General features: G+C 39.4%; 1 protein-coding gene across 7 annotated transcripts in view; it reads right to left on the reverse strand.

Moving 5' to 3' along the window:
* KCNIP4 (potassium voltage-gated channel interacting protein 4) overlaps positions 1–25,356 on the reverse strand; it is a 1,213,657-nt gene that overhangs the window by 27,904 nt on the left and 1,160,397 nt on the right. For all 7 annotated transcript variants that reach the window (XM_025385254.1, XM_025385250.1, XM_025385255.1 and 4 more), the window contains one exon: positions 1,555–1,624. In XM_025385254.1, coding sequence (XP_025241039.1) covers positions 1,555–1,624 — 70 coding nt within the window. The remainder of the gene's footprint in view (positions 1–1,554; positions 1,625–25,356) is intronic.

Raw genomic sequence — 25,356 nt, forward strand, 5'->3', positions numbered from 1 at the left:
CTCAATTTCTCCTATGCAAATCCTTGTTTAAAGACCTTATTGTTTTGCCTCCTACAGTAGTAATCTTCTAATTAGTCTCCCCCGCCTGCAGTATTGCTGACCTCAAGCTAATCTTCCACAGACCTATCAGCGAAATGTATCCCAAACACAAATCTGACTGTAACAGATCCCACTTAAACTTCTCAGTGGCTTTGCTTCACCTCAAGGATAAAGTCCCATTTCTTCATATGGCATCCTTGACTGTCTAGGACATTTCACCCTCCATTGTACACTCTCTACCCTATTCACACCCAAATCCTGGCAATTTCCTGCAAATGCCCACCTTCAGTTCTATGCTCTGACCCAAGTGTCCCATTTGCCTAAAACGTCATGTCCCTACTGGCTTTTAAAGCGGGAAGACATCATACTCTCAGGAGAAGTGAACTTCTCCTGAGAGGTATAATGGGAGAGCAAGACTATATACTTTGGAAATGGATCAAACTCTCTGCACCTTACTTTTCACGTGTATATCTATTAAAAAATGAGGGTTACAGATGGGGTTGTTAGATGGTGAGGCATGCCAGGGGCAGGCACATAGTAGATGCTTTCTGAATGGCAACAACTTCAGCTCAGGTTCAACTCATCTGGTGAGACTCTTTTTATGTCCTCTCTGTCCTGCAGCTAATTCAATCATGCCAGCACTGTGCCCTCAGAATATTAGTTTTTAACTCCCATAATCACAGTTATACTTGAGATTGACATTGCCCATCTGCTACACTAAGCTATAACATTATTTTGGAGAAAGACCACATCCTATTCCTCTTATTCCTCCTACATGATCAGCACCTCACACATGGCTGGGCACACCATAGGCTATGGGACAAATATGAGTTGGGCATCTGTTAGGTGATTGAAAGAAAAACTGTAAGGTCCAATGGCAAGAATATCTTTTCTCTCATCTCTAACATGCATGTATTATCTTTACGCTATCCTTGTGTTTTCTTACCAATTAAAATAATATCTAGGATGGTTTTAATTTTCTCAGATGAGGGAGCACAGCAAAGAATTACTAATAGAAAACAGCAGAAAATATACAACGGGAGGCTGCAGAAAATCTAGGTTATAACCCAGATCTGCCACTGAGTCAATATGTGGCCCGGAGCAAACCATTTACCTTCTCCAATCCCCAGATTTCATATCTGTAAATTGAGGATAATTATGTTTGTCCTAATTTTGAGAGTTGGGAGAATCAAGTGAGACCTATAATGCATGTGAATGAGCTTTGTGGCATTTTGAGCACCCTCGTAATAGAAAGCATTGTGCATTTGAGAGACACAGTACTAGGCACACAGTAATAGTTGTATTCAACTAAAGAGTATCCTCTTGGATATTTGAAAATTTCCAAGTCGCTGGCTTTTATGATACATTAAAAATTATATGCACTTGCATGCTATGCATTCTTTTACATAACGATTAAAAATGTAGCATCATGCTATGAAAAATTAAACTAAACTCAACACTGCAAGCATAATTGTAACTCTGATAGTATGTTAACAAGTCCACATTTGTACTTACCTCCCTGTGGAAAGAACTGCGAGTAAATCTCTTTGAAGGTTTCTTCATTAACAACACCACTGGGGCATTCCTAGGGAAAGTGCCAGAGAAGCAATATGAGCAAAGTGCTCATAAAACTGATTTTTTTTTTTGCACATTTTGAAACAACCGCCTACCACGCAAAGCTGCACCAAGAAAGTTAACCATTCATCCATTATTACAAAGGGAATAAAAGCACACTATAAACTTATCTTTGTTCCAGTTCTCACAGGAAAAAAAAATGTAGATGTAAATATCTTTGCATATTGAGTATCAAAAGTGTGATGTATTCAGAAACACAGTGCTGCTTTTAAGAACACATCTGTTTATTATAAATGAAGTAAAAGGAAACTGCATTTTTTTTTCACACAGCAAGCATGTCGCGAGAGGTTTATAATATGGTCTTTGGTGAATCTTGGTTTTGTCTTCTCCAGGTTTTCTGAACCCACATAATCTTTGGTTCAATGGCAAAATTACTTCATTGGCATCTCCAGTGGCTCAAGAAGTTTCAAGCAGGACTAGATACTAATGCTTGTTAACAGGATGTCTAGGCATACCCGAGACATGGTTCTGTAACAAGTGACCTTGGGTGAGAGAGAATCCCATGATATTTTTGAACTTCTGGAAAGGAGAGTCTGCAAAGAAACAGCCTGGGCTTAATAGATCCCCACCTTTGTCCCTGGGTCAACTTATCAAAGAACAATGAACATTGATCTTGGGAACTACACCCATGTTGGACTACTGACCGGGAGGGGCCATAGGGCAAGGCTAGCCCTCTGAGAGTGGTTTTGGCATTTTTGCTAAAAAAAAAAAAAAAAAAAAGGAAAAAGAAACTTAAATCTAAAGTGTCAGAAGGGGGCTACCGTGGTGGTGAATATAAGGTTTGAGCAAGAAAATTGTTCCCCAATCTCTGGAAATTCCTCAATTTTTTGAAGTTATAAGAACCAGTCTGGTTAAGAATGTTAGGCATAGAGGCCCCCTGAGTGGTGGAGACTGACAACCACATGATAGTCGAGAATTGAATCACATGTGAGATATTAACTGTATGGTGATCCCTTGTTATCCATGGTGCGTTGCTTCCAGGACCACCCCGGATACCAAAACCCACACACACTCAAATCCCACACTTGGCACTGTGGAACCTGCAGATAAGAGAAGTTGGTCCTTCCTGTCCTGTATCTTTGATCTGCCTTTGGCTGTGGATGCTGAAGCTGCAAATTCAGAGGGGCAACTATATTTATTGGCAAAAATCCACATATAAGTGGACCCACACACTTCCAGCTAGTGTTGTTCAAGAGTCAACTGTACATTGTAAGTGGAGAAGTGGTTAAGTTCTGTTTAGTCCCCTACTAGATTCTCGTGAACAGTCGCATGTGATCAGAGCTCCCCTGACTCTAGCTGTCACAGCACTCCCACGCCACCTAACGTCCAGCCAGGACTAAGTTCACCGGGGAAGGATGAATGGTGTGCTAACTCCCCAATAGGCCTGACTTTAGACATGAATATTCTGTGTACTCTAAATTCGATACTGTTCCTGGCATCTTTATCAATCACCTACGTCACTTAACCCTTAAAATCATTGTTCCCTCACTAATAAACTTACTTTCTGAATTTGGTCTTTCTTTATTCCAATGAGGCAGTTACTCAACTGAAATGTGCTTCACCTGCAGAATTTTCTATTTTCTCATTTGTTGTTTTGAAAGGTAGGACCTTTGATACATAAACAATGTTAGCAGTTTCAATGTGAATTTGTGTTTACAGAGCTTCTCAATATGGTTTTATCCCATTTGTTAATGATAATGAGCTTAGGCAGGCAAAATAGCTCCATTCACAGAGGCAGAACTGGAGGTGGCAAAGCACTTTGTTACACACTAAGCCAGTGGGGAAGCTGGAATGTGGACTTAGGACTCTCCAGGTCACAACAAGGTTTCATATTAGATGACCCCTATGGAAATAATGATGACCTCAAGGACCTAAGAGAATTAGAGCAAAGAAAAAAACAACCAAAAACAAAAGAGCAAGCAAGTGAACTGTGATGGTTGATTTTATGTGTTTAACTTGTCTGGGCCATAGTGTCCAAGTGTTTGGTCAAGCATTATTCTGGATAGTTCTGTAAGGGTGTTTTTGAGATTACACGGATGCAAAAGTAATTGTGGTTTTTGCTATGACTCTCAATACATTTAAGCTGGTGGACGTTAAGTAAAGCAGATTGCCCTCCATAATGTGAAGGGGCATCATTGAATCAGTTTAAGGCCTGAAAAGAACAAAGACAGACCTCCCCAGAGAAAAAGAGTGTTCTTAAGACATCATCTGTAATATTGGCTTCCCTTGTTCACCAATACCCTGCCTTTGGACTTGAACTGTAACTGTTTTCTGAGGCTCCAGCTTGCCAGACCCCTCCACTAGATATCAAGCTGGCCAAGGCTCCACAAAGTATGAGCCAATATCTTAATAAATCTCTTTATACTCACATCCTATTAGTTCCATTTCTCTGAAGGACCCTAATACATAAATGAATTAGCAACCAATAGCTACAACTCTGAAAAGGAAAGAAGGTGGTATGTATACAGCCCATCTTTCAAACATTTTGACTATGTAGCTGGCACCAATAGACCCATTTTAAGACTAAATACTTTGGAGTTGGACCTTCTCACACATGGAAATTGTGATTTACTGGCTGTTTAATGCTAAGCCATTTGCTTGGGATAATAAGGAGAGAGTAAATACCTGGCTCTCTGCCATTGGGTCGCAAGCTTGTGCAAAATTAGAGTTGGAAAGGTGCCGGGGAGTTAAAGTTGATGCTGATAAAAGAAGAGGATGGCAGGAAAAGGGACCTCTGCACTCAACAAACTTGCTAGCTGCCTTCAGTCTCTAGATACATTTGATAGATATAATGTGAAATGAATTTGTAAACTGACTATCTGACATGCACGTGTTTTGTGTTTAATCACATATCTGTGTCAGAGGAAATCTTTTCTCTGCCAAATGAAAACTGCTGGCCAAGTTTCAGGGTGGAAATCAGATAAATTTGTCTTTATCCACCTTATATTCATTACGTTAGTTTACAACTCTATGAACACATACTGTATGCCTATTATTCCAGGAGTCTCCTAGGAACTGGGACTGCTACAATAAATGATTCAAAGGTCTTACCATCATGGAACCTCTATCCAACTAGAAGAATAAAGACTGTCTTTGTTCGGGCTGCTTTAACAAAATGCCATAGACTAGGCAGCTTATAAACAATAGAAATTTATTTCTCATAGTACTGGAGGCCAGGAAGTCTAAGACCATAGGGTCGGCAGATTCAGTACTTGATGAGGGCACATTCCTGGTTCATATATGGAACCTTCTAGCTGTGTCCCCACATGGTGACAGGGGCAAGCTAGCTCTGTGGGGTCTTTTATAAAAGGACACTCATCTCATTGATGAAGTCTCTGCCCACATGATCTAATCATCTCCCAAAGACCCCACCTCCTAATACCATCACATTGGGGGTTAGGATTTCAACATATGAGTTCTGAAGGGACACAAACATTCAGACCATAGCAAAGACCAAAAACCAGATAAAAGATTAAAAAATCAAATCCAAGAATTATGATCTTTTATTTATTCCCAGAGACTTTTTATTGAAACTAGTGCATTTTTAACCTTCAGGTGAGAAACGGATGCTAGTGATTTACAAGATGGTATACATTCTCTGACTTTTTGTTCACCTCTTTTGTGCAGTGATCTCTCCATAAAAGTGGTCTCTCTACTGCTCCATCAAGAATGAATTTGGCCAGGCTGCATGTGAAGCAAAGTATAAACCACAAACAATGTGCTACATTAGTTAACTTGCTGCTGTAGCAATTAGGCCTTCAAATATCCCTTAATCAAAATGCTTGGGAACAGAAGTGTCTTGGATTTTAGATTTTTTGGGATTTGGAATATTCACATTAGACTCACAGGTTGTGTTAGTTCATTTTCATACTGCTATAAAGTACTGCCCAAGTCTGGATAATTTATAAAGGAAAGACGTTTAATTGACTCACAGTTCAGCATCCCTGGGGAGGCCTCAGGAAACTTACAATCATGGTGGAAGGCAAAGGAGAAGGAGGGCACCTTCTTCACCAGGCGGCAAGAAGGAGAAGTGCTGAGTGAAAGGGAGGAGCTCCTTATAAAATCATCAGATCTTATGAGAACTCACTCACTGTCACGAGAACAGCATGGGGGAAACTGCCTCCATGATTCAATTACCTCCACCTGGTCTCTCTCTTGACACGTGGGGATTATGGGGATTACAATTCAAGATGAGATTTGGGTGGAGACACAAAGCCTAACCACATCACCAGTTGAACATACCTAACCTGGAAATCTGAAATGCTCCAATAAGCATTAACTTTGAATGCCATTTTGTCACTCAAAAAGTTTTGGATTTTAGAGTATTTTGCTCTTTTGGATTAGGGATATTCAACCTGTATAACACATTTAAAAACCATGTAGTATATTTCTTATTCACATAACAATCTTGGGTGAGTGTACAGATCAACTGATGGTTCTTCTAGGGACAGAGGCTAATGAAGATTTGGTGACTTTAACATATGGCTCCAACAGTCTCTGTGACTGTCTCATCCAGGAGGAGGAAAAGAGTGCTGAAGAGAGTGCATGGAAGCTTTTTATGGGCCAGGTCTTAAAGTGGTATACATCATTTCTATTCTCATTTTGTTGTTGTTGTTAGAGATCACTTAATGTGTCTACCCCAAACAAAGTAAGTCTGCTATGGCCAGGAAGAAGACAAGAATGCAGATTTGGTAAAGAGTTTGGAATATCTATCCCTGTGGCATGTTTGAAAGATACTCCAAGTGTCTGTGTTCTGAAACAGTTCTCCCACTGACGCTTTATTTATTGATTTTTATTTTTTGTTTTTGTAAAGAAGGGATCTCACTATGTTGCCCAGGCTGGATTTGAACTCCCTGCCACAGGCAATCCTGCCTTGGCCTCCCAAAGTGCTGGGATTACAGGTGTGAGCCCAGCCTCCCACTGATGTTGTAACATGAAGATTATCAAGTCATTTAGCAGTATAAATTGTCTCCATTTCCCAGGTGTCATTTTTAAAGACTGTTTACTTGCTTCAAGTAAACAAGGACAATGAAGCATAAACATCTGAGCATGAATTTGTTCACTGGGTTTTCCTAAGGATGCAAGAAGCAGTAGGGTTCCTGGGTTTAGGGAAAGTGACAAATGTCTCACTCATGCATCTTTTGAAAATTTGCTGTAAGCTCCTACTAACCTTTATGGTTCTGTATTCTATTTTCTAATGAAATTTTGTCTGATTATTAGCAAATGATTATTCCATAAAAATATGCCCTCTATAGAAAAAAAGAAAATGAAAATCACCCATAACCTGACTACTGTAAGAGTATATTGGTCATTTATCTGAGCATATATACTATAGAAATAAAGTTTTAATAAGACAAAATTACAGTATTTTATCTTCTTTTTTTAACTTTAGGATAAATATCCTGAACATTTTTTACATCATGATTTTTAATGACCGCATAATAATGCATCCACTGAACTTACCATACTGTTGCATATTGAGACGATTTTGGCATTTTTGCACTACATAGGAATAATGATGTAATTAATATTCTCTGCATCCATCTGTGACTGCACCTGTGGTTCTTTCTTTATGACTAATCCCAGAAGGAGAATCATAAGACCAATGAGTTAAACCATTGAAAGGTCTTCCTATGCACAGTCATGGTGCTTTCCAGAAATGCTGCATCCATTTGTGCTGCCACCGCAACCTTATGAGAAGGTCTCACACGGAGAGGAGCTACTGACCAGAATCACATGGGAATTGGACGCGCACACAACCCCATGAACAAACAGCAATCATTTGCTTCCCTCATGAGTCTAATCATCATTCTGAAAATTACTAGTGGATACTAAGGCGTTTGGACAGGTCGCTCCAAGGGATAAAGCAATTTGCCTGTTTTTCACGCAGACAGGGTTGCTGTGATGGCAGTCAGCGGAACCACATCACCACAATCACAATGGTTTATTGAGTATAAAATAAACAGCTCCATTCTTTCTTATGTAGACCATTACTTTTAACATTTTCATCAACCCTGAAAGGTGGGTATTATTTAGACATGAGGACAATGAGCTGGGAGAGATGAAGTCACTTGTTTGAGTCACACAGGTTTTGATGGAGACATATCTATTTGCTCATTGATTCAATAAGTAGTTATTTAATGCCTTCTAAGTGTCAGTAAATAGTCCATATGCCTTTTACTATTCTGGGCACTGGAGATACAGGAATGAGTTTTTAAAATTCCATTTTTTTTTTTTTTTGCTCTTGTAGAATATAACATTTAGTGGAATCAAATTCATAGCTCTGACTCCATGAATTGCAATGTTATCTTGCCCTCTGGATTATTACTTTTTCTTCTATTAGGACTGAAAACATGTTCTCCTGGAGAGTCATCTGTGGAAATCCTTCTTTTGGGAAGATGTACTAGGTGTGTTTGTACCCAGAGGCACCCGTCACGGCTGTGTTAGAGAGAGGTATGTGCAAAGGGAAGCCATTTCAATCAAAATTGGGAGCACTGATTAAAATTTATTGTGTATCGTATCTTGAGAGATTTGAGTAAAATACTTTTTTTCTTTTTAGAAATCTTTGGTTTTAGTGCAATAAGAACCTCCCCACCTTCCTCTTTGCCACATACTCTTTACTGTTACTGTAAATGGCTAGACAGTAATGGCCTGAGGAAAATGTTCTGGTTTTTAGGACCAGTCAAATGAACTGCTCCATCCAATATTTAGGAGCTGGAGGTCCCTGGTTCTGCTGGCTGGTATACTCATCTATGATGACCATTGCATTTCTTTTACTGCCTCTGAAACCCTTCGCTATGATATGATAATAACACAATAAATGTGGAATGAGGTTTTCTTTGCAATATAACTGCCATAGATTTGTCAGTCGGTGAAGAAACAGTTGCCTTTTGGGGCCTTACTGCTGTATTCCCTGATGAGCCTTTTCAGTCCTCTCAGGCCATGTGGGGATGCATGTGAGGGTCAAGATTAGCTGTAGATATGCAATGAATACTATGCTAGTACTAATATCAATTCTAACAAGGCATTATTACTATTATAATAATCAGCATAAATACTTTATTAGTATTGATATTTTATAATTATTAATGTGATGATGACGATGATACTGATGATGATGAGCTAAAACACATGAGCACTTTATATGTTCCAACCTTGCATTAAATGTTTTACATGGATTATCTCATGGGAAGAGAAAGATGTTAGTATTAACTCCATTTTACAAATGAATGAACTGTCTTAGAGAGGGGCCACTGCATTCCCATAATTAGAAAATATCAGATCTAATCTATGGATCACAGAATCAGGAAACTTGAGTTTAAAGCAACTTTAGAGGCCGGGCACAGTGGCTCATGCCTGTAATCCTAGTACTTTGGGAGGCCAAGGTGGGTGGATCACCTGAAATCAGGAATTCAAGACCAGTTTTGACAACATGATGAAACCCTGTCTCTACTAAAAATACAAAAATTAGCAAGGCATGGTGGCACATGCCTATAATCCAAGACGAATTTTCAAAATTTAAATGACACAATCCTACAATCTGTGCTGCTGATAACCCCAGATTCTGTGGACTTCTCTGCTCTCTTTAGAGTTAGTAAATACAGGGCAGGGACTAACCTTTATGATGTTTAGAATAGGGAATATTAAAAATATTTATGCTGAATGAATAAATCTTCAGTTCTTAGCTTTTAATAAATTAGAAAATGAATTTGCTCTGATAATGTCCTTCAAAACTTGGGTCTAAATTTTTAGAACTCCTAAGATCAAGACCAAGATAGTCATGGGGGTTCCGATATCCCCATGATTGCCCACAATGACTATGATCACAGAAATTAGGGGGAGATGGCTAGGATCAAGAAAAAAACACTTCTTATCTCAACATAACATAGTCAAAAACTGGACTCTAAAAAGTTCATTTAAAAACTATAGGATTAACCTTTCAGTTTTCAAAGCAGAAAAGCTGATCACAAAGAACTAGAACTGGCTATAAATTTCTGTTCTAATATGCCCAGGTGTTTGAACTCCTAGCAACTGATTTATTCCTTCTTAGTGTAAATGTTCTCATCTGATATAACAGGTAAGTAATACTAACATCACAGGTAAGCAAAAGAAATGAAAATTAAACTAGACAATAGATGAAAGAAACCCAACCAATTTTAAAAACTGAATATACTCAACATGTTGGGTATTTTCTTGTTTCCAAAGTCTGCATTAACTACATCTTCCGTTTCCTGAACACACTTCTGGGGTCAAAGTGGTTAAATATGAATTGCAGATTAAAAAAAGAAACAGCCAATGGTGGGAAAAGGCTGACCTAGATACTATCCTTGGAAAAGGAATGAGAGCTGGGTGACCAAGATTCAACTCAGCTGCCTGAGTGCAAGGATGTGGGCACATTCTGAGCCCCACGAGTTCTCAAGGTCACCCAGGATAGAGCAGAAATCCAAGGTGCTAGGCAAAGGTTCTCTCCCCTTCTAGTTCTGCCCTCTAGCCATAGGGAAGAAGGAAATTACATGAGATTTACAGCCAAAACAAAAACAAAAACAAACAAAAAACTGGCTCAAGTTTCAGCTCTATTATTAACCAAGAAATAATTGAAAAGTTTTGCTTTGAGTCTTCGTCTTTAAAGCTGCAGGAAACAATAGCATCTTACAGCAAAGAAATGAAAACTAATTGGCATGTATATAAAGATTCTAGCATAATACTAAGCATTCTACAAATTTTATTTATTTTTACTGTTATCTCTTCAAGTAACTTAAGTTGATTCTGCAAAAAGAGATTTTCCAAATTTTGTAGGAAAAGGCTTCCGGGATTGGGTCCAATCCCTGAATCTTTAGTGGAATGCATGTAGAATTGCTTGATTTAGGGAGACTTTTAAAAGGATTTTCTCAACTTTATCCTGAAGAGAGTGTCCATTTTGTCAGGGTCTTTTAAAAAATTATGATGTAGTTAAATTCTGTAGGCACCCAAAACCATTCAGTGGGGGAAAAAAAAACACAATGGTGCCCTGGGAGAAAGCTTATGTATCAGTTTTCTATTGCTGCATAAAAAAATTACCATAAACTTAGTAACTTTAAACACACAAATTTATTATCTCACAGTTCTGTGGGATAAAAGAGTCTGACATGGCTGAGCTGTGTTCTCTGCTCAGTCTCACACTTAAACCGGCTGTGGTTCTCATCTGGGCCTTGCAGTCCTCCTCCAAGCTCATTGACATTATTGGTAGAATTCAGCTTCTGTGGTTGTAGGACCCACGTCCCTGTAACCTTGTGGCTGTTTACTGGGGGCTTCTCTCTCAGTTTCATCCCATCTTCAAACCAGTAAACAAAGGCCTACTGAGTCCTTCTCACACTCTGATTCTCTCTGACTTCCTCTTTGGTAAAGGACTTGTGTGATGAGATCAAGCCCACAAAGATTATTTCTGTATCTTAAGGTCAACTGCCCTGAGACTTTAATTATATCTGCAAAATTTCATCACAGCAGTACCCTGATTAGTATTTGATTGAATAACCGAGAGACAGGGATCTTGAGTGGCTGCCTTTGGGTACCTATTAATACCTACCGCAGCCTGCTTCTTCTGAACATGAGTTCATGTTGGTTTTCACAGCAGTTCTTGCTTAACAACAGCCTTTTTTTTACACTTCTACTCAGAAGTGTATCTACCACAACTAGCAATTATATTTCTTGGTGACTGCCATAGTTTAATGTGATTTGAAAGGACTATATTCTGTCAAGGCTTTAGTCTCAGCAGTGTAAAGACCAGCTGTGCGGCCAAAATTCAGTATTTTTTATGAGTGCTAAAAATAGTATCCCATATGCTGAGTGTTCCTCGCCTATAGCATATCTGCCTATATCCAGAGCAGAAATAAATTTTTTTAGATTTTACTAATTCATTAGATCACTTTCAAGTTGGCATGACATCAGCCTAATGATATTGACCAAAAAACAAAACAAAACAAAACTGTGTAAAGAATTCTACTTAAAAGAAACATGCAGTGTTTCAATCAGAAAGAATAAAATAAAATACAGCAAGCACTCCATATTGCAGGTGCAGCATCCACAGATTCAACTAACTGTGGCTTGAAAATATTTGAAAAAATAAAAATAAAAAATAAATAAAAAATAAGGCAGGTGCAGTAGCTCACGCCTATAATCCCAGCACTTTGGGAGGTTGAAGTGGGCGAATCACCTGAGGTCAGGAGTTGGAGACCAGCCTGGCCAACATGGTGAAACCCTGTCTCTACTACAAAAATACACCCCCATCAAAAATACAAAAAATTAGCCGGGCATGGTGGCACGTGCCTGTAGTCCTGGCTACTCGGGAGGCTGAGACAGGAGAATCACTTGAGCCCGGGAGGAGGTGGAGGTTGCAGTGAGCCGAGATCGTGCACTCCAGCCTGGGAAACAGAGCGAGACTCCATCACAATAAACAAACAAACAAACAATATAAATGAAAAACAATACAGTATAAAAACTATTTACACAGCATTTCCATTGTATTAGGTATAAGTAATCTAGAGATGATTTAAAGTACATGGGAGGATATATAGGTTGTATGTAAATACTATACCATTTCATATAAGGAGACTTAAGTGTCCCCAGATTTTGGTATCCATGGGGAGTTCTGAACTCAGTCCCTCAAGAATACAGAGAGATAACTGTATGGAGATGATGGTATACACATACGTTCATCTGCACATACGTGGTTTTATAAAACCTTTTTTTTTTTTTCCTGAAGATTTACAACAATCTATTCTCTCTCTGTCTGATTTTTGTCACCTGCTGAATTGACTAGATTCTGGCCCCTTGATAACTTCATTTCGACTATCATCTCTGGACCCTTTACACATTTTCCTCATGTGTAAGCCATTCTTTCTTGATCTTTTTTGTTACTTATAGTCAAAAGTATTCTAACATAAGCTACAACCTTCTTGTCCTTGCATTACATCTTTCTACAGAAAGAGAAAATAAAAATGAATTGAGTTTACAGATTGCTGACAAGTTTGGCAAAATGTCTGCTGGAGAAAGAAGTGTAGTCTCTAGATTACAGTGGTGGGTGCGCATATGCGGGTCCAGATTTCTGAAGAACATCTTTTAAAGTCTATCCGAAGACACTTTGAGAAAGCATAGGAATTGGGGGTGAATAAAACTTTTTTTTTTTTTGAGACGGAGTCTCTCCGTCGCCCAGGCTGGAGTGCAGTGGTGCAATCTCGGCTCACTGCAGGCTCCTGGGTTCAAGTGATTCTCCTGCCTCAGCCTCCCGAGTAGTTGGGATTACAGGCACTCACCACCAAGCTCTGCTAAGTTTTTTTGTATTTTTAGTAGAGATGGGCTTTCACCGTGTTAGCCAGGATGGTCTCGATCTCCTGACCTCGTGATCTGCCTACCTCGGCCTCCCAAAGTGCTGGATTACAGGCGTGAGCCACTGTGCCCGGCCGAATAAAACTAACTTTTAATGATCATTCATGGTCTGCTCGGCACTGAGCCATGTGGTGTAGGAGATACATGTTCTCATTAAATCCCTGACAAGTAAAAGAGGTAGATGTTTTCCCACATGATATTTAAGAAACGAGCACAGGGAGGTTTAAAGAACTTTCCCAAGGTCACTGGGACTGGGATTTGAACTTGAGTTTGACTACAAAGCTTTTACATCTTCCTAAGTTTGAAAGATGAGTGCACCTGCAGGGGGAAAGTTAACTGAGGGGTAACTTTTATCTCAATGTCTTTCAATCCTATTAATCACTAAAACACAGAGTATTAGTCATTTGTTCAACACGTATTCATATACCAGGCACTTGGCTATGAACAGGAGCGTAATGGTGAATCAACAAGCATGGCCCTCATCCAGAGGAGCTTACTATGGAGGAAGCTGTCAGTACTCAAATACTGACATAAATAAATATCATATTGAAACCCTCAGGGCAAAACAGCATGAAAACTTGAATTGTTTTTTACAAATAAATTGAAATGTTCCAGGTGAGGGGATGGAGGACAGGACCTCAAGGTCTCTGGTCATCTGCTTTTGTGAGGCAGGTTCAGGATAGGTCAGATTCAGCTCTAAATACATTTTATTATACATTTCTGGTCATCTGCTTTTGTGAGCAGGTTCAGGACAGGTCAGATTCAGCTCTAAACACATTTTATTACAGATTTCGTTGCCTTTCTCTCTCTCTCTCTTTTTTTTCAGAGTTTCACTCACGTCTACCAGGCTGGAATGCAATGGCACTATCTCGGCTCACTGCAACCTCCACCTCCCAGATTCAAGCGATTCTTGTGCCTCAGGCTCCCGAATAGCTGGGATTACAGGGCCTGCCACTATGCCCGGCTAATTTTTGTATTTTTAGTGGAGACGAGGTTTCACCATGTTGGCCAGGCTAATCTCAAACTCCTGACCTCAGGTGATCCGCCCACTTCAGCTTCCCAAAGTGCTGGGATTACAGGCATGAGCCACCTCCCCTTTCCCTTTCTTACTGCCATTCTGAGAAAAGAACAGTTTGTGCCTCTTGCATAAATTTCTCCCTCAGTGAGCTACCATTACCAGGAGCAGCCCTGAGTCTCTGAAGTTAAAAAAATAATAAAATAAAATAAAATGAAATAAAAAGTTTCGTCTGCTTAATTAAGTTCTTGTTGCAAAACTTTCTTAGTTATTACTCTCAGTTGTAGCTTTTGGAATTTAACAGCCCCTCGCTTATGAGCCACTCGTATCACCTACTAGCCTGGAACTTTGAATAGGTTACTAAACTTCTTCAGGTTGGATTTTAACGTCATTTATTTATGCAGGACATATTTTTGAAATTGTTGCAATTGTTGCAAATACTGGAGAAGTTTCTACCCTCCTTTGCCTTCTCCTAGTGCTTCTTCAGAGATTATGAAGGGAACAATTATCAAGGGTCACAGTAGCTGCCTAAAAGGAACCTGTGTCTAGGACTTCAATGCTTCCGGGCTCTCAATGGGGCAGTAAAGCCTCTCTCTCCTCCCCATGCCAGGCAAGATGACCCAAAAGGAAACTCCCGGGCCTGCTGACTCTGAGCAAGCTGGGGCAGAACTCTTCCGAGGGCTCTCGGAGCTCAGACGGCGCTCAGGGTGAGCTGGTCCGAACGTTCTTAGGACTGTATTGTCATATTGAGGCACAAGGGGGCAGTAGTGTCCTCCATGATAGCTAGAAAAGCGATTTCCAGGTCTTTCTCTTTAGGGATTGTTCTTTTCCTAAGCTTGGTGCCTGTCTGGGTAAATTTCTTTCAAGAAGGCTATTTCCTTTTTATGAACGGTGACAGCCTCATTCCTACATTAGATAATTTTAAAAATTAACTATTTCTGGGAATGGGGCCCAGAGGCTCTGATCTCCTCCATTTTGGATATTACATTTGGAGTACATCAGTCTGAATTCACAATCACTTTTTTGGCATTTGGGCCATCCTTAATTTAGTCACCAAAAATTTTTAGGTCTTAGAAAACAAACAAGCCAGACAACGCCACTAAAGTTCCAAAGCTTGAGTCTGAAAGCCTTATGAAATGGTTAAGTGTACGTGGGCTCTGGAATCAAAGCTGCTTGAGCCTGCTTTGCTGTTTAACAGGGGAACAATTTAAACCTTTAAGATGAAAATAATGACACTACCCTATCTGGAGGTTATTATGAGGCTTAAATAAAGATAACCCATGCACAATGTCTAGCGTCGTGCCTGGATGTATAAACAACCACTGCACGTTCCCCATGCAGGGAATTAGTTCTACAGTGATGCTCATTCCGAACCTGCTAGCTTTTGTCATGTTTTCATGTAATGTGGGATATTATGTTTATCCTTGTTAAATACCATCTGCTTATTTAATTTCAGAGGATTTTTAGAATGCCACACCAATCTTCCACTTTCTTAGTTATTACTCTTAGTTTTGTAGCTTTTGAAATTTAACAGCTCCTTCCTTACGAGCCACACATATCACTTACTAGCCCGGAACTTTGAATAAGTTACTAAACTCCTTCAAACTGGATTTTTATCATCATTAATTAATGCAGGACATATTTTTGAAAGTATATTATATGTCAAAAAGTGTAACAAGAAATGAAGCTAAAACAATCAAGACAGATGAAGTCCCTCTTAGAATTTGATGACTATCAGAGAAGTCACACATAAAACAAAGTTCTGTGTAAATAATAATTCAGTTACAGTTGTGATAAGTGCTACAAACCAAGTATGTAAGGTCTAATTTATAGGGAAGACTTCCCTGAGGATGCGACATTAAAGGAGGGACCTGAAGGATGAGTAAAAATTAGCAGGAGATAGAACTGGGGAAGAGGCAAAAGAATACTGTGTACAAAAACCTGTGATGTGATCAATGATGAAAGAGACAGCAGATGTGCCTGGGGTGTGTGGTCTGAGACAAGGTTGGTTAATTCGGGGACTGCTAGTCACGTTAAGAATCAAGGTCTTTGCCATTCATAAGATAGGTATCATATACCTGTTTCTCGGAGCTCTGGAGAGAATTAAGAGATGATTTACATCAGGTATCCAGCACAATCCCAATCACATTCTAAACACTCAGTATCCCTCTCTTTTCTCTTTACTCCACCAGAGTTGAATTTTTACCTCTGGTTTATTATTTATTCAGTACATAATTATTTGGCATCTACTGTATACCAGGCTCTCTGTTGTAAACTGAACAAATGAAAGGGAAAAAGCAGACATGGTCTTTTGCCTTTATAGAATCTCTGCACTGATTAGCTGTTATGTTCTTTGTGCATATGAATTTATTTCTAGGGAACCATAGTTTCAACATATATGGGGATTAAAATCTTGTGCTCCTATCTCCAAAAATTAAAAGTAAATAAAAGCAAGCAAGTAAGCACACAGAATAAACTGACATTGCCATGGATTACATGTTATGTATACAACATGTAATATAAAGATTATGAACTTGTATATAGGAGTTACTTCTGCATGTTTCTTTGCTTTTGCTAATGATTAATAATAACGAGGCCAGGCCAGACACAGTGGTTCATGCCTGTAAATCCAGCACTTTAGAAAAACAAGGCAGGAGGATTGCTTGAGGCCAGGAGTCCAAGGCCATCCTGGTCAATATAGTGAGACTCAGTTTCTAAAAACAAACAAACAAACAAATAAATAAATAAATAAAATTAGCCAGGAGTGGTGGCATACACCTTTTGTCCTAGCTACTCAGGAGGCTGAGGTGGGAGGATTGCTTGAGCCCAAGAGTTTGAGGCTGCAGTGAGCTATGATTGCTTGCCACACTCTAGCCTGGGCAACAGAGAGAGGCTCTGTTTTCAAAATAAATACATGAATTAAAAATAATAATAATGATTGTTTTTACAATGTATTCTTGCATATGGTACAGATGATTAGCATAAATCTCTGTACCACTGAAAGTGCTCATAAGGTCTCCATTATATTATCTTAGGGGCTAAGAATCCTCCAGGAGGGCAGAAAAACTCCCAGCTAATAGGTGTATCTAATCCCCATACGGCTATGCGGAAACTGAGGCAGTCTAACTCTTATTCCTTTCTGTTTACCTATCTTAATATATTGCATATTTATCCATTTAATATATACAAATGTTGTCTTCTGATAAAGGTCCAGAAACTCCAGGCATATAAAAGAGCCTCAGATCCCAACAATTCGACCACGTTCACTTTTCATTTCCATCTGCACATTTTTCATTTTTAGAGCTCATGGAGAGTCTAGACATTTATTTGCAAATATTATGAAGGTATTATTTCAATCAGCAAGAGATTCTCTTCAAAACTTATATGATAACAATTCTTATTCTCTCTAGTGAGGCATAAAGCTAAAGATTTTATGTTTTTTGCCATGTAATGAAGGAAAAACAAGGCATTTTTTTTTTCTAGTATCTCACAGATATTTTCATTTTCTGGTTTACCAGTTGTTAACCTTAATGCATCCCAGAAGGAGATTAATATTGGGATTTAAATCATGGGAGCTTTACTTTCAGTTTCTTGTTATCTTTGCTGGGAGATGAGCAGTCTGGGGTGGTTTATTCCCTATATAACCTCTCAAAATTGTACTGTAGTTCAACACACTGAGTAACATAAGGAGCAGTCCCTCCAGTACTTACAATGCTCATATGAAAATAGATGATTTTCTGAAAGAATTAGAATGCTGTATTTTATTAATTGTTTCCAGTTAGACTTTAATTCCAACAACTAATATCTCCTTAAGAACCATTTCCTTAATTCTACCATTAGGAAATTATTTAATTCTACCACGATTATGTTTTATTTTTTCCATTTTATGCCGCTGTGCCAGGCACTGTCCATTTTATGACATATTTGTGTCAGCTAAACAAATCTAGCTCATCAGTTCAGAATCAACAATGAACAAAATATTATTGTAGATGATATGTCAATACATAGGAGCACAGTTATTACATATATAACTATTTCTCCAGTTTGTGACCATAAAAGGTAGTTATGAATGGATGAAGGCATGATTACTTTAGATCAAAACACAGGCCAAAAAAAAAAAAAAAATGGATCTTCTTTGGGGAAATGTTTTATGCTATAAAGTGTGTGTGGCCTCCAAATTCATATATTGAAACCTAATCTCCATTATGATCATTATTGGGAGGTGGGGTCTTTGGGAGGTGTGTTAGTCCATTCTCAGGCTGCTATAAAGAACTGTCCAAGATTGGGTAATTTATTTAAAAAAAGAGGTTTAATTGACTCACCGTTCCACAGGGCTATAGACGCCTCAGAAAACTTATAATCATGGCAGAAAGAGAAGAAAACATGCCCTTCTTCACATGGCAGCAGAAAGGAGAAGTGCCAGGCAAAGGGGAAAAGCCCCTTATAAAACCATCAGCTCTTGTGAGAACTCACTAACATGAGAATAGCATGGGGGCAACTGACCCCATGATTCAGTTACCTCCCACTGGGTCCTTCCCACAACACATGGGGATTATGGGAACTATAATTCAAGATGAGATTTGGGTAGGGACACAAAGCCTAACTGTATCAGGAGGTGATTAGGTCATAAGAATGAAGTTTTTAATGAATATGATTAATGTTCTTATACAAGAGGCCCCAAAGAGCTGCTGTGCCTCCTTCACCAAGCCCTAGTGACATAAGAAAAATATGGTCTATCTATGAACCAGGAAGAGAGGCTTTACCAGTCACCAAATCTTTTGGCACCTTGGTCCTGGACTTCCCATCCTCCAGAAATGTAAGAAATAAATTTCTGTTGTCTATAAGTCACCCAGTTTATGGTAATTTGTGATTACAGTGGAGGTTGTGGATTACAGAAAAAAGGTACAGAGATGGATTAGTGCAGTTTATGACATCATAAAGTTTGAAGTTCCTGAGGGATATCCCAGAGAAGTTGGAAAACCAGTAATTAGAAAGGAGTTTGGAACTCAGGTCAGAGGTCTAAGCTTACAGGTATCAGTTTATGCTCCTTTAGCACATAGGTATAGAGATGCCCCAAAGAAAATACCTAGTGAAAAAACCAGGGAGCTGAATGCACAGCCTTGGGGGAAGCTACATTTAAAACCAGGAATGGGATGAGCAGTCCATGAAGAAGACCAGGAAAAAGTAGTCAGAGAGGTACAAGGAGAAGCAGTAGATTATATCAAAGGAACCAAGGAAGAAGAGACATTCAAGTAACTCAAGGTCTCCACTCCCAAACTCAGCAGACACTTCAGCTAGGTCCAGAGAGGTCACAGGAGAAAGTGTTAGTTGCATAGAGTCTGAACCAGGCTGTGTGGGCTTGCATCTAATCTCCACTATTCACACTAGCTGTGTTTCTTAACTTCTTTGTGCAAGTTTATTAATTTCTTTGTGCCTCACTTGCCTCACCTGTAAAATGGGACTAATAATAGTATACTTACCCCATAGAGTTAATACAACCGTAACATTGACCAATATTTGTAGAACCTTACATTCTTAACTCATAGTAAGAATTAAATATATTTATTGAATTTAAACCAAGCAATTCATAGATGTCAAGACTGGAAACTATTCAGTGGATTTGCAAATGAAATTTAGTTTTGACACACACACAAATCAGTACAAGGAAAACTGAGGAAATCTGAATAAGATCAGTGGATTACATCAGTGTGAGTAACCTGATTGTGATATTGTACTCCAGCTTTACAAGATGATACTACTGGGGGAAATCGACCTGGTGACTTCCTTGGACTATTTCATACAATTGCATGACAATCTATTGTTATCTCAAAATAACAAGTTTAATTTAAAAATATTGGCAGCCATGAAAAATAAAAGTGGTTTTGACCTAAGAAAGAACAATTTAAATGACATGGTAGAGGCAGAAGCCAAGAGTTAAGAAATAAATGCAGATGAGGGGTTATATAGACTGAACTTAGACCACTCTTTCAGGAATTTTATGTAAGAGTATAAGAATGAGATATGCCAATAGTTAGAGAGAGCTGTGTGTGCATGTAAATGTTGTTGTTATTGCTGATTTGGAATGAGTATGTCTTCTTATGCATTTTTTAAGGGTGAATAAGACTTGACTGGCATTACAAGACGTAAGGAGGCAGCCAGAAAACGAGGAAGAGACAGGGAGGAGGAGGAAGGGAGGGAGGCAGATAAATTATAGCTATAAACAGGAATCAAGATATCATAGGAAGTGGGATTAAAAACACTAGGAAAATGGAACATTCTTTTCTTTTATACTGGAAGAATAAGTCAGAAAATAAATACCAATCAAGTGCCAGCTATGCACTGGACTTTGTTCTAGGAGTTAAGTATGTGGTTTTGATTGAATAAGACAAATCAGATTCCTCTGTCCTGTGAGAAAATGGGATAGTTATGTAGGTACATTTACTGTTGGAATCAGAAGAGCTGTAAGGATGTGTAGGCATGTTACTGTAAATAGATGGGGAGACATTAGATCATGAAAAAGAGACAAGATTATCAAGCTGAATATAAAAATTGCAAATTAGTAGTGACTCTCATATCTGGATTTTTGTTTGTTTTTCCCCAGCAAGTAGTAGAGAAGTGGAAGACAAATCATTGTCTGACCCCAGAGTTTGGTGACCTCAGAGCCATATAGGTATGTGATAGGCTGGAAACTGGCTTCCCAAAATATACTGATACCCTAATCTCTGGAACCTAGCTTACAAGCCCCCCCCGCCAGCCCCACAAAAAAACAAAAGAAAGAAATGAAAAAAATTGTAGGTATAATTGGTTTAAGGATCTTTATAAAGAGAGATTATCCTGGATTATCCAAGTGCGCCCTTCAGGCCATCCCAATTGTCCTTACAGGAGAGAGGCAGAGAGATGTGACATACGTACAGAGGAGGAAGTGATATGGTAATGGAGCAGAGAGACATTTGAAGATGTTGACCTTGAAAATTACAGTGATGCAGCCACAAGCCAAGGAATGGTGACAGCTGCCGGAAGCTGGAAGAGGAAGGAAAAGATTCTCCCCCAGAATCTCTCAAGGGAGCATGGCCCTGCTAACACCTTGATTTTGGCTCAGTGATATTAATTTCAGACTTTTGACCTCTCGACTGTGAGAGTAAATTTTTGTTGTTTTAAGCCTTGCAGTTTGTGGTATGTTGCTACAGCTGCATTAGGAAACTAACACTGGCATGATCATAGGACATGGATAAGGAAGTAGGGATGTTCAAGGGTATTTCAGGAAATTGACCACATAGTGCAGATTAGTATGGAATTTCTGAGACTAAGAAAGGTTGGTGATCCCAAAGGTCTTGCTTGCAGAGTCAATGAGCAGAACATAGTGAGATTGAGGGCTTAAGACAGTTGAATGGATATAAAGTTGTGGTCAAAAGGATGAGATCATCATTCAGGATGTCAGGAATTAAGTAGTTTCAGGTAATAATAAAGTCCAAGTGATATCCATCAGAGTGAAAAGTGGAATGGAAAAGAAAATAATGGCATTTAAAGAGTCAAAAAACACTGAAGCTCAGGTGAGTGGCTGGTAGGCAGGTCAGCTTCATGGATATTACTGTCAAGCTAGTGAATAAAGATTTTAAAGTCAGTGATCAAAGTCTGGAATGAGTATGATACAGAAACTCTGCCAGTAATAACATGAGATGCCCTGATTCTGTTTCTCTGTGGCTCAGCTCTGGTAGACAATTTTCTTGCTTTAGGAACTGCCAATCCCCCATTTAACATGATACTGGTGAGGCTCTCAATCCCATTTCCATGCGCCACAGGGCTAGGTCAAATGATGCAGGCTTGTCCAGGAACAATTCTCCATCCCCCAGGCCAAGATGATTGGTTCAGTGTCATGTGACTAAAACTAGTTCCTGCCTTGCTGGAGTTATTAGCACTGAGAAAAGGTGAATAAAAGAGAGAGCATCCTGATACACTGTTGGAACCTTGATCCAGCCATGTCTGATGCTGTAAGTATTCCTATCTTAGGTATGTTAGTCAATAAACCTTTAACTTAAGATACTTTGAATGGGTTTTTGTTACATGTACTCAAAAATATCCTAATTTATACCAGAATGGTATTATTTTCTTGCTCTTTGTTCTTTACTGGGTGGCTACAAAGGAATCAATATAGTCTTGTAGTTTCTCTGTATGGTATTTCAGTGCTTTGGGAGATATAACCACCAGATAAATGAGAGAGTTCCTATTTGTCTTAGTTATTGTTTTACTATCTAAACCCAGCCACAAGAAAGGATATGTTGGTTTATTTTACAAACTTTATCTTCACAATCAGAAGGATATGAGCTGTAGAGTATTATTTTAAAGACCAGTCAGAACATGAAATGGTGCAAAAAAAAAAAAAAAAAAAGAAAACCAAATTAGTCTGCAAACACATTAGAATTTTCAAGAAGATTTAACTTCACTGTTATTTTTGCCCATTTGAAGCAAATCTATTCACTAGATCTCTATTAAATCCCTACTGTAAGCCAGGTACAAATAAATGAGATGAACAATTTGAACTGATTTCAAATTGCAAAGTAACAATTATATGATGAATTTCTTTGAGAAGCAAATGTTGATGTATTAGTCCGTTTTCCCGCTGCTGATAAAGACATACCCAAGACTGGGAAGAAAAAGAGGTTTAATTGGACTTACAGTTCCACATGGCTGGGGAGGCCTCAGAATCATGGCAGGAGGCAAAAGGCACTTCTTACATGGTGGCAGCAAGCAAAAATGAGGAAGATGCAAGAATGAAACCTGATAAAACCATCAGATCTCATGAGACTTATTCACTAGCACAAGAACAGTATGGGGAAAACCGCCCCATGATTCAAATTATCTCCCACTGAGTTCCTCCTACAATGTGTGCGAATTATGAGAGTACAGTTCAAGCTAAGATTTGGGTGGGGACACAGAGTCAAACCACATCATTCCATCCCTAGCCCCTCTAAATCTCAAGTCCTCACATTTCAAAACCAATCATGCCTTCCCAACAGTCCCCCAAAGTCTTAATTCATTTCAGTATTAATCTGAAAGTCCACAGTCGAAAGTCTCAACTGAGGAAAGGCAAGTCCCTTCTGCCTATGAGCCTGCAAAATCAAAAGCAAGCTAGTTACTTCCTAGATACAATAGGGGTACAGGTATTGGGTAAATACAGCCATTCCAAATGGGAGAAATTGGCCAAAACAAAGGGGTCACAGTGCCCATGCAAGTCCAAAATCCAGCAGAGCAGTCAAATTTTAAAGCTCCAAAATGATGTCCTTTTATTCCAGATGTCACATCCAGGTCATGCTAATGCATGAGGTGGGTTTCCATGGTCTTGAGCAGCTCTGCCCCTGTGGCTTTGCAGGGTATAGCCTCTCTCCAGGTTGCTTTCACAGGCTGGCATTGAGTGTCTGCAGTCTTTCCAGGTACATGGTGCCAGCTGTAGGTGGATCTACCTACTGGTGCCCCAGTAGGAACTTTGTGTGGGGGCTCCAACCCCACATTTCCCTTCTGCACTGCCCTAGTAGAGGTTCTCCATGAGAGCCCTGCCCCCGCAGCAAACTTCTGCCTGGGCATCCAGGCATTTCCATACATCTTCTAAAATCTAGACAGAGGTTCCCAAACCCCAAATTCTTGACTTCTGTGCAGGCTGAACACCACATGGAAGCTGCCAAGGCTTAGGGCTTGCACCCTCTGAAGCCTTGGCCCAAGCTCTACATTGGCCCCTTTCAGCCACAGCTGGAGCAGCTGGGACACAGGGCACTAAGTCCGTAGACTGCACACAGAACGGGGACCCTGGGACCTCTCCACGCAACCATTTTTTTCCTCCTGGACCTCTGAGTCTGTGATGGGAGAGGCTGCTGCAAAGGTCTCTGACATGCCCTGGAGATACTTTCCCCATTGTCTTGAGGATTAACATTTGGCTCCTCATTACTTATGCAGAATTTCTCCTCAGAAAATGGGATTTTCTTTTCTAGAGCATTGTCAGGCAGCAAAATTTCCAAACTTTTATGCTGTGCTTCCCTTTTAAAACTGAATGCTTTTAACAGTACCCAAGTCACCTCTTGAATGCACTGCTTCTTAGAAACTTCTTTTGCCAGATTCCCTAAATTATCTCTCTCAAGTTCAAAGTTCCACAAATCTTTAGGGCAGAAGCAAAATGCCGCAAGTCTCTTTGTTAAGACATAACAAGAGTCATCTTTGCTCTAGTTCCCAACAAGTTCCTCATCTCCTTCTGAGACCACCTCAGACTGGATCTTTTTGTTCATATCGCTATCAGTGTTTTGGGCAAAGCCATTCAACAAGCCTCTAGAGAGCTCCAAACTTTTCCACATTTTCCTGGCTTCTTCTGAGCCCTCCAAGCTGTTCCAATCTCTGCCTGTTACCCAGTTCCAAAATCGCTTCCACATTTTCAGGTATCTTTTCAGCAACATCTCACTTCTGGTACCAATTTACTGTATTAGTTGATAAAGACATACCTGAGACTGGGAAGAAAAAGAAGTTTAATTGGACTTAACAGTTCCACATGGCTAGGGAGGCCTCAGAATCATGGTGGGAGGTGAAAGGCACTTCTTACATGGCAACGGCAAGGGAAAATGAGGAAGATGCAAAAGCAGAAACCCCTGATAAAACTGTCAGCTCTTGTGAGGCTTATTCACTACCACGAGAACAATATGGGGAATCACCCCCATGATTTAAATTATCTCTCACTGGGTCCCTCCCATAACACGTGGAAATTATGGGAGTACAATTCAAGATGAGATTTGGGTGGGGACACAGAGCCATAGAATATCAGTTAGTAACACACTGAATTAGGGCTCTACCATTAATTAAGCACACAGAAATACAAAGTTTGAAGAAGGATAAACAGAATAATATAAAAACTATTCTGCTTAATAGGAGTTCAGATACTTCTTAATTTTTATATTATCTGCTAATTAAGAGTGAGTGATAGTATTGGGAAACCACAAAGGATCCATTTCATCAGCACTGTTTTTTGTTTGGTTGTTTGTTTGTTTTGAGTCCTTATGTATGTCTGGCACTGGGCTAGGCTCTGAGAATACAATGGAAAAATGGCAGGCCTAGTGCCTGCCCCTACCCTTTGGTTCCTGTCAGGGTGTTCTCCGAGGCATCGCAGGGTTTATCCAGTTCACTCTTTGGTAATTGATAAAACTCACATTCAAACACTAGTGTCTTAAAACAATATAAGGCTGTCTCTCCTAATTGAGCTCATTATTTTTGTTTTAACCACCCCAGAGTAGAGTTTCTAATTCCTATCTAGCTTGCTGTTCAAATAACTGATA

Source organism: Theropithecus gelada, chromosome 5, assembly GCF_003255815.1.
Source record: "Theropithecus gelada isolate Dixy chromosome 5, Tgel_1.0, whole genome shotgun sequence".
NCBI classification, from domain to species: domain Eukaryota; kingdom Metazoa; phylum Chordata; class Mammalia; order Primates; family Cercopithecidae; genus Theropithecus; species Theropithecus gelada.